Source organism: Anthonomus grandis, chromosome 8 (genome assembly GCF_022605725.1).
Source record: "Anthonomus grandis grandis chromosome 8, icAntGran1.3, whole genome shotgun sequence".
NCBI classification, from domain to species: Eukaryota; Metazoa; Arthropoda; class Insecta; order Coleoptera; family Curculionidae; genus Anthonomus; species Anthonomus grandis.
Window position 1 is genome coordinate 22399849 of NC_065553.1, and position 14521 is coordinate 22414369.

At 33.1% G+C, this 14521-nt stretch overlaps 1 protein-coding gene and 1 long non-coding RNA gene across 4 annotated transcripts in view; both read left to right on the forward strand.

Annotated features, from left to right (window-relative positions):
* The window catches only part of LOC126739275 (serine/threonine-protein kinase N), a 141431-nt gene that overhangs the window by 19075 nt on the left and 107835 nt on the right, over nt 1–14521 (forward strand). For all 3 annotated transcript variants that reach the window (XM_050444879.1, XM_050444880.1, XM_050444878.1), the window contains exons 2-5: nt 3822–3943; nt 4356–4573; nt 11727–11962; nt 12194–12427. In XM_050444879.1, the coding sequence (XP_050300836.1) occupies nt 3822–3943; nt 4356–4573; nt 11727–11962; nt 12194–12427 (810 nt within the window). The remainder of the gene's footprint in view (nt 1–3821; nt 3944–4355; nt 4574–11726; nt 11963–12193; nt 12428–14521) is intronic.
* LOC126739289 (uncharacterized) lies at nt 2214–2766 on the forward strand. Its single transcript, XR_007661587.1, has 2 exons — nt 2214–2302; nt 2369–2766. It is a non-coding gene; the product is annotated as an uncharacterized LOC126739289 (long non-coding RNA).

A 14521-nucleotide genomic window follows, 5' to 3' on the forward strand; every position in this document is an offset into this window, starting at 1 on the left:
AGAAACCCAATTATCTCCTGAAGTTATTAAAATAGTGTTGCATTCAACATATATCTAATTTAAATCTGTCTTACACACATTTTGTGTTTAAGGAAATAACCAGAGTTGGACTATGGAACCTCATTGAATTTTAAAAAAACAAAAATAGTCTGGACTTTTGGTAAAGCTTCTTAATATGACGTGTATTACAGAATCAATTTATTCCAGTGTGCTCAAATTCTCAAAAAGTGGTGCTCAGGCCCAACTATATACAGATACAGATGCAAGAAAGATCCTGGCAATGACCTAACTAATTATCGACCTACATCAATTGTGCCATTTTTTTTCAAAAATATTTAAAAAATCTTTAAAATCTAGAATAACAGACTACTCTGAATTAATCTTTTGAACACTAGTCAGTTTGAGTTTAGAAATACAAAATCTACAATAGTGACATTTAATCAATTGATAAATCTAATAAATGATGACATAAATAATGGTGAGTTCAGTGGGGTCACTTTTTGTGATTTAACCAAATCTTTCTATTGTGTCTCCTATTTGTGTCCAGAATTCTTGCTATGAAACTAAAATACTATACTATACATTTTCAGACTCTAGCATTAAATTAATAAAATCATACATATCTGTTAGATCTCAAGTGTTGAGTTGCTGTGGTCTACAATCAGGTTTTAATCACTTGGTTCAAGAATCCAATCCTTTCTCTCTTTCTGATTTTGAGAGTAGTGATCCAGGTACTGATTTTATCTTATTCATGGATGATCCCACATTGAGAAAGAAAGCTAGAACACTTGCTGATATGAAAATTCTCTGTAGCTACTCATCATTTGGACTTACAGAATTTTGCAAATGAACCAGTTGGGGTGCACATGTTGATTACATATGTCCTAAGGTAGCTTCTGGTGTATTTGCTCTTTGAAACTTATTCCATAGTGTATTTACTAAGGTTGCTTTATCAGCCTATTTTAAATGTGTTCAGTTAAGAATATCATATAAATTCACTTGTTGGGATCATTCAACCAATTCAAGCCGCATATTCTCTATTTAAAAAAAGGCAATAAGAACTATTCTAAATCTAGATTATAGGGCAGACTTAGAGCACATTTCTCTCACATTTTCTAAACTTAACATATTGACTGCTCCTAGCCTATACAGGGTGTCCGGAAATTACGCGTCAGAATTTCGGTGGACGATTCTACATAAAAAATTAATGCAACAAACTTCTATACAATTTTTTTGAAAACTCAAAATTAAGGAACATACAGGGTTAGGAAAAAAAAAATTTTCTAGTGTACTGATTTTCACTAAATTTTGCATGCATGTTACTGTGTGTGTTTCTTTGTATTCACCCTATTAATTTGACGCTAGTCGTCAATGAAAAAAAGTTTTATTTAGTTTAGTAAAGAACATATAAATATCTTTTAAAAAGGTGCTCTTTTTGCATCATCCTAGAATTAACGGTTTCCGAGAAAAACGACTTTAAACATTTATTAGTACGTTTAATTAGAAATTTTGATTTTCAATATTAACAAAGCAAGTCTTGAAACAAAACGCTTTAGTTTCCATGAAAATGAGTTATGACATTGTATTATAAATTTTGACAGATAATATTATCTGCAATTTTGATAATTTTAAAATCAGTAAAATTGAAAATAAGATGAATAATAATAATAATTTGTATTCCAACGCAGAACTACGCGACATGCATTATTATTATGGTGCAGCTGGGGGAAATGCAGTAATTGCAAAACGTTTGTACAGAGAAGCATTTCCGAATAGAAGAATACCACGATCGCAAATGTTTAGCACTATCCATCAGAGACTAGGAGAATTTGGAGCAATTAATTAGTCGACATGATGTAGGCCGTCCACGAAGAACTCAAACTCAAAGAACGGAACTCCGTGTTTTGAATGAGATTGAGGATAAACCTACTCTTAGCGTAAGATTAATTGCAACTCAGGAAAATATTCCGAAAAAGTACAGTTCATGAAATTTTACAAGAGCCACTCTTAGCTAGAGCCGCTTTACACCCTGAAGTGGCTCGACTTAATTCTTGTAGGACCCTTAGAAACTTTCCATCGTAATCAAAATTTCACACGTTTTATTCTCTTCATCGATGAAGCTGGCTTTGGACATGATGGTTTAATAAACCTTCATGATGAACATTATTGGTGCGACGAAAACCCTCATGGCCTCATGTAGTTATAGAACAACGTTTTCAGAATAAATTTTCTCTCAATGTGTGGGCCGCCGGTATTGTCGACGACATATTAGGGCCACATTTTTTCCCACAAAGGCTAAATGGTGAGGCCTACTTAAACTTTTTAAGAAATGAGTTGACCAAGTTGATGATGTTCTTTTTTAAATAAGGCGTAAAATGTGGCTGCTACAAGACGGCGCTCCACCCCATTTCAATGGAGCAGTAAGAGAACATTATATCAACATTTCCCTGAAAGATGGATTGGACGCGGTGGGTTTGTGCAAAGACCTCCCAGATCGCCAGATCTAAACGCTATGGGTTTTTTCTTTTGGGTTTACCTAAAATCTCTTGTTTACAAGGTTCCTGTAAATAACCGCCAAGAGCTGAGACAACAGATTATTGACAATTGTGAAATAATTGAAATAATTAAACAGAAGGAAGGCATATTCCCTAGGATATGTTGGAACTTCCAAAGAAGAATTAATTTATGTATTGAAATGGAAGGGCAACATTTCGAAAATTTTTTAGAAGTATTACTTTAAAATTAATATAGGTGTGTTATCGTAAATAGTTATTTCATTTAACAAATTACTCTTTAACCATGTATCTTTTTAAGGCTTGCTGGGTTTTGTTTTGAAAATATAAATTTTTAATTATTAAAGCTACGGTTAATGTTTAAAGTCGTTTTTCTCGGAAACCGTTAATTCTTGAAAGATATTCTGATGCTCTTTACTTACTAATTTGACATCCAAATTTATAAAAAGAAAACAAAAAAGTTCTAAGTCATTTTCCTAAGGTGAAGAACAATTTATGCTTTTGGTCATTGACGACTAGCGTCAAATTAATAGGGTGAATAAAAAAAAACACTATTAACATGCATGCAAAATTTGGCGAAAATCAGTACACTAGAAAAAAAGTTATTTAAAAAAATATTTTTTTTAACACCCTCTATCTTCCCTAATTTCGAGTTTTCTAAAAAAATGTATAGAGGTGTGTTGCATTAATTTTTCATGTACCTAGAATCGCCCACCGAAATCCTGACGCGTAATTTCCGGACACCCTGTATATATTTCATTCTCTTACATGTTAAAATGAACATTAATAACTATGAAATTTTCCACGACGTAACTAGAATTGAATATATAACGACCAACGTTAACAAAATATATAACAAATATAACCTTTTTGTTGAAAATAGGTGAAAAGGTCAAGTTTTACTTTAGTTAATATTGCTCTATATAAAACTCAACAAATACAAACACATTTCAAAAGGGTATGTATATAAACATTAAACCTTCATCGGTTCTGTAGCTTTATGTTGAAATATTGAAATGAAACAGAACTCCATAAATAGGAAATTTATAAATAGTCGGTCGTGTGTTAGTATTTATTTACTAGGAAATGTGTATAAAGAGGTTTATTGGCTGCCAATAAACATAGAATATAGATAAAATGGTGCATGTAATTGAGCAGAGGTGATTGATCCCTGCTTGTTTATGTTTAATACTAAGAACACGTTATATTGACAGAAAGTTATATTGACTTTTTGATAAAATTTTGTAGCTGCAGTTGTTTACATTCAATTCTTAACCTTCCTAAGTCTTTTTTGTTTCTTTTTTGCAGGGGGACTACATAAGACACCCTGTGGTCTACGAATTGTCTCACAAGTATGGACTGCCCACCGAGAATCTTAGTGATTCTCAGCTTCCAATCAGGCTGGAGGAGCTTAAGGAGAATATTAGAAAGTAAGAAAAGTTTCTTTCAAAAACTTTTTATTTATTTTATATGAGCCCTATAAGTATTTGTAATATACAGTGTGTGAAAATCCTCTAAGAAAGAGTATAAAAATCTATGGAAAACTCTTGATAAGTTTATAAAATAACAGTTATACAGCTTAACTATTTCTATATCTGGCATAAACACTAGGCTACGGGGAGACGGCAGCAATCCTTCTAATTTTAGCAAAGGAAGAGAAAATATACTCAAAGTCAAAGTCTCACAAATCAAGCGTCTATTTCAACGGTTACGCGTTTCGCCGCATTAGGGCGTGACAGACCTAAATAAAATTATTAAAATGAAATATTAAGGAACAAAACGTTAATTTACAGAAAAGACATAAAAAAATAATAACAACGTAAGTGTTATTTAATTTTTTAGGGAAATACGTAAAGAACTGAAGATCAAAGAAGGCGCCGAAAAACTGAGAGGAGTGTCGACCGATAGAAAATGCCTGAGCCAAGTCGCCTCGATGGTGAAGAACTCCAACTTCAAACTCACCGAACTGAAGAACGAGCTCAGCGAGTTGGAGTCCCAAATTATTTTGTCCCAGGGTCAAACCTCGCCCGCGTCGAATTGTTTGTTTCCCTCAAACGGAGGTAAGGAGACTTTCCTATTAAAAATAAATTAATATTAGAAAACGTTTAGATGATCGTTAAATTGGCATCAAGACGTATATGGCCAACGTGTGTATCTCAAGGCTCCGAATTTTTAAGTCGTTCAACCTGTTGTCTCGTAACTGGGCCCCCCTGCGAACATTTAAAGTAATAATCGTCGGTAATTAAATTACCATATTATACACTATTAGGTGTGTGTTTTTTTTTTTTAACTAAGACCTGTTTGTAAATACGTTAGGTGAAGTATAGAACATTGACCGACATTTAGGTTCAATGGAAGAGAATTAGAAAATTTTGGAATTGTATCATATTTTAACTGATTCTGTATCAAAGTCAAAATATGCGTTATTTTATGACATAAAATGTTGTTTACAAAGCCAGATTACAATTACTAAACAAAAACTAGAAATACAAAGAGTAGTAAGCCTAAAATACATATTTGAAAAGTTGTTTTTTAACATAAACATAAAATTTAGACAGGGTATAGATTTGAACACCTACATAGATTAACAATTTCACACCTACATAGAATAAAAGCCGATTGATTTATAAAATTCCGCAATTAGTGCACAGTAAAAACTCATATACTATCAAAAACTGTAACATTTAAGTGATGTTGCCTCTCTAATATTGCTCGTCGGGTGGGTAAATATTCTGAAACCCTCATAAAATATTAATCTAATGTCAACTACCAAATCATTTATCTGTCAGGTCAAATATTTAATGTCTTTTGATTGGAATCTGTGTTGGTTTTTTATTCAAAGGCTACTAACTTCCATTATGTAAATACCCGTAAGGATGTTCTCCTTCCTAAATAACAAGCGAATGAATTAAAAAAAAAATTCAAAATTCAAAAAGTGCTTTATTGTTATAAAATATAAATTTTGTTGACAAAGCATTATATAATAAAAACCTAAGCACTACATACCTAAATACTAAGACCACATACATAAATACATTCAAATTTACTATACAAAACATATCTAAATGAAATCATACACTTAATGATAAGAAGCAATCAATGTTTAAATATTCCTCATCTTAAGAGAAAAACTTTTTAAATTGATTGGCAAATGATTAAACATTTTTCGACCCTCGTAAATCAGAGACTTTTTTACCAGAGAAGATTTGGGAATTGGTAAAGCATGAAAGTGAATTTGACGTGTTTCGTGTTGAGGAATAGGTCCTCGAAATTCATCACGGTTTTTAAAAATAAGGGAACATGTCTTTAGTATGCAAAGGGATGTAAGAGTTAAAATTCTTTCTGTCACAAAGTGTGGTCTTCATGATTCTCTTTGTGTTATATTAACAATAAAGCGGACTGCTTTTTTTTGAAGAACAAGTAGTTTGTAGTTTCTGGCAATGCAGGACCATCTAAGAGAAGACCATTTACATCACATTTAAACCCAATGATGTGAGTTTTATTCAGGTTCAGACAAAGACCGTTTGATGTGGACTAGTCCTTAATGATCTTAAGATCATTAGCTATAAGTTCAAGAGGCCTTACAATTGATTTCACTTTCCACAGGATACATATGTTGTCTGCAAATAGGGTGAATTCTCCAGAGACATTCAGTTTGACAAAGTCATTTATATAAGTTAGAAACAATATTGGCCCAAGAACAGAGCCCTGAGGTACTCCACAATTGATGTTAAGGGCCGATGATCTCTCACCCGAGTGCACAACTGATTGGCCTCGACCTTCAAGGTAGGATTTAAATTATGAGTGTGCCACTCCACGAAATCCATATCTTTCCAGCTTAGACAGTAGAAATCCGCGATCCACGCAATCAAATGCCTTTGACAGATCGCAGAAGACCGCTGCAGACACCTTACCCTGGTTCACACCAAAGTAAACACTCTTGAGGAAGCTGTAAATTGCATCCTAAGTACTTTTAGATCATTGAAATCCGAATTGCCTTGGTGTTATAATCTTGACATTGAAGATAATCATAAACTCTTTTTTTGACTAGCTTCTCTATGACTTTTGATAAGGTTGGAAATAAGGAGATTGTGCGGTAGTTCGACGGATCATCGATTTTTCCTCCCTTATAAATGGGAACCAGAGAAGAAGGAAGCAGGAAACACACCTTCAGACCAAGAATGGTTAATAGCCATAGAGAGAGAGTCAAGGGCTCTATCAGGCAGTCGCAAGAGCACTTCGGGAGAGATATCATCTTCGCCGCTAGATTTTTTGTTTTTAATTTCGGAGATTATTATCCTAATTTCTTGCCGGTTTGTATCATAAAAAGGATGTACGAGGGAATAGAAAGATCTTTAAGATAAGACAGGGGATCTGAGGTAGATGTTATACTTTGGGTTAGGTTATTAGCTACATTACAATAAAAGGTATTTAAGTGGTCTGGATTAAAATCAGGGTTAGAATGATATGAGTTTTTGCGAAATTCATTAATTAATGACCGGCTCTCCCTTTGTTTATTTTTGGCCTTATTAAGTCGTTCACTATACTACATTCCCTTAGCAGACTATGAATTTCCTATAAATACTACGATAACTATTACTATAATTAATAAATATTAGGTTATCAGTGAATTTCTTCAAATAGTTTAAAGAGCATAGAGTGTTTCCTGACTTTTTCAAACCTTTAGTAAGCCAGAGCTTATTCTTTCTAGTGTTTTTCTTAATTAGTTGTATGGAAAACGCTTTATTAAATACATCAGTTAACATCCTGTAAAAGTCAGACTTAAATTCTGCCATTCTATTCTGTCACGAGGTTTAGCCCTGCAAATGTATTTAACAGATCGCTTTTGCAGTACAGAAAGAGAGTGAACAAGGGAGCTATTGGCATTACCCCAAAAGCAGATGCCATAATATAATCGGGACTCAAGAAGAGCAAAATATACCAATCTCCCACAGCTTCACCAAGTTCCTCAGTCGCAACCCTAACAGCAAAACATTATATTCTGTTATTTTATATTATAAGCTGATATTTTGCGGGCAAGATCAACTATGTGAGCCTCAAACCTAAGTTTATTATCAATTATGACACAATTATCGTGTTCCCAGCAATAGAAATTTCGCTTAGGTTGGCTTTAAAGCACAAAACCTTCATTTTATGAAAATCGCGTTGCAAAGTTGAATGCCTCACTTTTCGGGGCCGTGCCAGAGAACTAGTGATGTCATCGGCAAAGTTAATTTTCCCCGTGTGCCAAGGTTTGCAAGATCATTGGCATACAGAAGAAAAAAGACATATATTCAGAGGATTCTTGGACCACCTAAATCATATGAAAACCACAACTGCGTCACGCCTCTAAGTCCATAGCAATGAAGCATATGTAAGCGTATGGAGCAATGTCATGGCTCACACAGTCCAATGCTTATGACAGATCACAAAAGACTGCCGCCGGTATACCCTATCTCATAGGGTAAATCCTTATCTGGTGGACATTGTTTATATTAATTTGTCCGAAAAACTGGCCCAAAAATAAGAAGAAATGTCATCAAATGCCAGTAATAAAATTTTTAAAGTGTGAAAAATATAAGAAAATACTTTATCCAGGAAGACATTAAAAATGACTCCGAAGACCTGTACGAAAAATGTCTTTTCCAGGTATAAACTTGGAATGTATTTTTCTTGAGATAATTGATGACGATGACGATTGTCTATTGCTAACATGGGTACAGTCATGAACCGACGGGGTATTATTTTTGTTTTGTTGAAAAATAGTTAGTATAAATAGTATAAATATAATAAATACTATTTATAAATATAATAGTATAAATAGTAGTCGTTTTTATTTATTTATTTCAAAATCAGTGATGAGAGGGATCCCGACAATTAGAAAGAATTATTCCAAAATTAGTCTAAAAGACTGGTAGATATAAGAAATAACTTTATTTATATTATACATATTTTACATTTATGCATTGTTTTCTTTTTTTAATATTTTCTTGGTAGATAACATACGAAAAAGATTTAAAATTTTCTAAAGTGTAGTAATGATGTAAAGGAGGCTGGCAGGTTGGGGGATGATGATCGAGGAAGTAGGACAGGTTAACGATAAAAAATATTTGAGGCGTGGATTAATATCCATTATTTATTAATAAATTTATTATTTATTAATAATTTATTAACTAATTATAGTTCCTTCTGAAATTTTTTTTATTAATAATATTGATTGATATAGCATACTAGGTTTCGATATTTTATAAAATCATTCCACTTTTATTTAAAATGATGTGTTATTATGTATATAAAAAATTAGTTACGAAATATTATTAAAATTTTATTAAATAATGTTTATATTGAGGAATCATACAATTGTTTCAAAATAATCTTATTTTTATTAACTATAACTCTTATTAAATAAATGAAATCCCTTTATTTTGGAGTTTAAAAGAAGGAAAATAGTTACCTTTGAAAAATGGTGTGTCTGTTGGACTTTGCATGACAAAATTGCCTGTCTTGGAACTTTTTGAGGTTGATGTTCATATATAAAATTATTGGAAATTTTCCTTTTTTACTTAAACTCGTTTAAAAATATTACAATTATTTGGTCAAAATTGCTTAAAAATAGTGAAGTTGTTTTATAACAAATTTGAAAACAAATGATCCAACTACTTAAATCCATCCCCAGGAACTCTTCCATATTAATATAGAAAAATATACTGAGTGTCTCTTAAGCTATGCCAAAAATTTCCATTGGTCACTAAGTCACAATAAATTCCAAAATTGTGCATAGTCCCACCAGCGTGATCTGAGGTTATACATAAACCAATGACGAACATTCCATCCATATTCGTTAAGATTTATTTGCTTTTAGACTGGATCCCAATGCTAACTTTGAACCATCCTAGACACTCTATGGTAAATAAAATCAAAGTAATAAATATAACTCATCATAAAAGTGCAGAACTGCGATACCGCAATTTTATTCTAAACTCCGATAAAATATGTACGTTCCGGGCATGATAATTCCGCAAAGATCTGTATAAGCGATCTTTAAAAGTACTTCTAGCCGCGCTGTCAATAAAAATAAATTCGAGTATTCAACAGTGAAGTTGTTTTAGGTGTTTTAGTCGGAGCCGGTTCATTGAACCGCGTCTGGTCCGTTGATGATGGGCCGGCCGGCCGGCGGACCGATCGGATTTAGCCGCCGGTGAATTTTTGCGGTTTTTTTTTGTTGTTGTTCTTGCCCCGGCCAAGAGACGACGCATTCAGGAACTGAGAGGTACGAACCGAAATTTGATCGGACGACAGGTTTAAGTTTGACAATATGCGGCTAATTACCATCAGAGAAATAAGTTATGAGGATTTAAGAGAAGTTTGATTGATTCATGAAATGTGAATAAATTAACAATATGAACCATCTCAGGAGAAAGTCTTTGTCTAAGTATTTTTCCTATGTAGGATATAACTAAATAAGAAAAGGGTTATGAGTGGGAAATGAAATATGTTAGAAACTCACTGAAAAAATTTCAATATTTAGTGCTCGACTGTTTTACGCCGATATTTAAATACGTCCGACTGGTTTACACCGATAATATTCACACTAGAAGGAAAATCCTCCTAATTTTTTTTGATATTTGAACCATTTTTTCAGGTTCCTCTTAGCCATCAAAGGAAAACGAGACAACCCATTTGCCTATAAAAGGAAAATCCTAATTTTTTCATTTGCCTAGAAGGAAAAGGCATTTGAAGCCATTTTTTCGGTTCCTTCCTAGTCATCCAAGAAACACGAGAAACCCAATTGCCTGGAAGAAAAGTTCTCATTTGTTTCTGGCAGGCGAGACAAACTATTTTAAACTAAAGTATTTGCTTTTCTGGTTATCCTATCCTCATATAAAAATTGGGATCTCAGGAATTCTATATGTGTTTTAATTTATATAAATTTTTTAGTCTCATGTGTACTATTTTTATTTTGTTTGTCTCAATCAAATATTATACATAAAATTTTAGGTTCAATGACTATGTTGTCATTTATTTTAATAGTGAAATTATTTTTAATATTGGGATTCAAACTATCCTTTCCAAAGAAGATTTTCAAGCTTTTGGCCGGATTTATTTTTAAATTGTGATCTCTACAAAACGACGCAATGCTCCCAACGTCAGAATAAATTTAGTGTTAATATTGTACATATTCGACATTGAAAATAGGATATATATCTCCGACTCATCACCATATTTCTGTGTTTTAGAGTTTAGAACTGATCTAGTCATATCAGAAACATACATTGAAAATAACAATGGCCCCATTATCAAGATTTTTGGAATCTTAAAGGCAGAAAATCAGACTGTTGCCCAAATTAAGCATTACTTATTTTACCTATTACTTATATTAGTTTTTAACTTATATAAGTCGTAAATTTTAAACTTAGTCTATATTACGAGTAATATAGACAGAATTATTATTTAAGCAGGCTTCAAAAATTTAAGAGCTTGAGCCGAGAAACCAATATAATTTAATTTAACCAAAATCATAGTATAGTCAATGCTATCAAGCGCCTTGCTGCAATCTAGCTTAGCCATATAATGTTATTAATTTATTTTCTTCATAGCTTGTGATATCATTGACTATATTTGCTAGAGTTGAATGAGATGATGGAATTATCTTATTAGTGTCAAAAAAATTCATTTACTTGCTAACAAATGTTTTTTTTTCAAAAAAAACATTATTTTCTTAAAATCTTATTTTCCTTAAAATCTTTTGGATCTTTAACTTTGCAAATAGGTTTAATCATAGCTGTCTTACATAATGCTGGGAATGTATTGGCTTATATACAACAGTTAATCATAATATACCTACACATATCCAAAACACATCGCAGCTATTCGTATTGCGGTTTTATGGAAATTTACTTACAACTTGTGTTTCCAGAATGAACATATATTTCAAATTCAAGAAGAACTCTTACTGGATAGTGACATAATCTGGAAATCTTCAACAAGAGAGCTTTAGTAGTGTAAAACTGGAAATTTCAAAACTTAAATTATCTGTTACTGAACCCTACATAAATACTTCAGGATTATTAAGAAAAGTGAAGAAAAAAGTAGACCAACAAACAAGTCAAAAGTGGAATTTTAAATGTTACGTACTAGTTTGGTGAACCTTTGCATTGTGCTAATATCCAGATCTATTAAAATTCACTAGTAAATTATCAACTTATTTTTTAGATTCCCTTCCACGACTAGGATCCTCCCCACACAACGACAAAATGAGCCCAAACCATTTAAGCAGAATCGAGAACCTGGAAAAGCAACTAAACATTGAGCAAAAAGTGAAACAGGGAGCGGAAAACATGATCCAGAGTATCGCCACGTCCAGGGACAAGAAACTACTCATCGAGGCCCACCAGATGCTGCAGGATTCCAAGAAAAAGATAGAATATTTAAAAATGAAAATTACCAAGGTAATAATCTAAGAAACTGTGTATTTTAACCGTAATTCTAATACAAAAATTGGTATTAATGAAGTCAAGGATGACACCCTATTCTCCGCCTTGAGACTAACAAATTCATCTACTGACTTCTTGTTTACATTCCTCTAGACATCTGCCAACATCGGCAGTGTGTTATTCAGTTTAATGCTCCGCGACCATTTTCAAACGTCGTTAGTGAATCTAAAGTCAAATTTCTTGTAGATGAGACACGACGTAGACCAAAAATCCCGTACAACTGGTTCGGTTCACGACCTGACCTCTAACGGAGCCGACTTTAACAATCTGGACTTGGAGCCGGTTTTGGACGAACGAATTGAAGATTTAAAGCATCGGCTTCGGGTGGAAGCCGCGGTGGTAGAAGGCGCCAAGAATGTTATTAAGTCGTTGCAGAACGGGTCTAGGGAGAGAGGCGAGAATAGAAAGGCTTTACAAGAGGTAATTAGCGTGTTAGGTTTATTCTTGTCGTATATTATTGTTACTTTGGTCGATATTATATAGGGTTATCTGTTAAGTAATTTACAGTAATTGTTTTACCCATGCATATTATAACATTTATGCTAAATTTGCTTGACAGATGTTGTAATAATATTAGGAGCACAAGACTTGTTCGAGGTGAATGATACGAGGTGAAGAAGTAACAAGAAATAAAGGAAAACTAAATTTCAGACTCAACTAGGATGTAATCAAAGTTATTTAAAGGACCTTTCCAGAGAATTGGGAAAACGAATTGTTCTGGAAAGGAGAGCAGATGACAAGTTTTATAGATGGTCACGGAGGAGAGTCAAATAGTGATTACGTCCAATACTACCTGGCTTATTCTGATGACTTCAAGACAGTTTCACTTCTGAAAATATTTCATTTTTTCTTGTATCTGACATATTTGACTCAAGATTGGTTTTTGCTATGATTCTCTCGGTCTAAGATCACTCATTACTTTTTGCAAATTCAATATGCAAAATATCATTTTATGATCATTATTACCTACAAATAGAACCAGGGCCGTATCTAGGGGGGGGTTTTGGGGGTTCAAACCCCCCCCCGAAAATCTTATAACGTAAAATAAAATTGAAACGACTGGTAACTATAACACTTTTTTTTAAATTTACTTTTTAAAGTTTTAAAGGTGTCCAGGCTATAATTAGAGAAAAATATCCAGCAGCAATATATGTGCACTGTAGTGCTCATTCTTTAAATTTGGCTCTTGCCCATTCCTGTAAGGTTCAGAGTATCAGAAATTGTATTGGAACAATAAAATCTATTGCAAATTTTATAAAAATATCAGCTATGCGCACTGAGATATTAAAAAATAAAATTAAAGAACATGTTCCAAATAGTAAATGGAGTAAGTTAACATCCATGCGTGAAACTCGGTGGGTGGAAAATCATGATGGACTAATTAGGTTTACTGAAGTTTTTAAACCCATTATTGAAACATTAGAAGAACTAAAACAAGTAAGAGACGTCGAAACTTCTTCAAAAGCTTTGCAGTTCCTTCGACCTATTATGACCAGTGAGTTTATTATCAGTATGTTAACAGCGTCCACTTTATTTGCTTTTACTCTACCGTTATGCAGAATTCTCCAAACTGTGGATTTTGATCTATTTAGCACTGTTGAGCATGTGAATACTGTTATTAGTCAGGTCAGGAATATGAGACTGAATATAGATCAAGAATTCAAAAATATTTGTAAAAAATCTGAAGCTATTATAAAGTCTATAGATGATGAAGAATGCATAAAAATACCTAGAATAGTTTCACGACAGCAGAATCGTTCTAATGCCATGGTAGCTACTGCAGAGGAATATTTTCGAATCACAGTTGCAATTCCTTTTTTTGATCAATTTATAAAAGAACTGATGAAAATCTGCAAGATTTGCAAATCACGAAAAATCACTTTCATTGTTATATTTTCTAGTACCAAATATGTGCGAAGCACACATAGTAAAAATGGAAGACTTGTTTCCATATGAGGAATTTTTGGACCTAGATACGTTATCTGCAGAACTACAGTTGTGGAAACAAAAATGGATTAAGCTGCCTCAAGCAGAAAGACCAAAAAATGCTCTTGATGCATTATCAGCATGTAATCCATCTTTGTTTCCCAATATTCATACTCTGTTGCAAATTCTGGCTACGTTACCTGTATCTACTACAGCCTCATCAGAACGATCATTTTCATCGCTAAGGCGTTTAAAAGACTATTTGCGCAATTCAACTGGTCGAGGAGCGGCTAACAGGACTTGCTCTTTTAAGCGTGCATAGAAATATTGTAATTGATACCGCAGAGGTCTTAAATCGTTTTGCGAGGGAAAAGCAAAGAAATATTCAGTTGTTATTATAATTACTATTTTTAAAATGTTAACGTTGTTAAATGTGTTTTTTAGTTTAAACTGGTATCTTCTTTTAGTAAAACCTATTTATAAATTAAAGTTTTTTTTATCCCTAATATCTCAAATGTCACTGGCCTAACCCCCCCTCCCCAAAATTTTGGTCCAGATACGGCCCTGAATAGAACACAAGTAATGTTT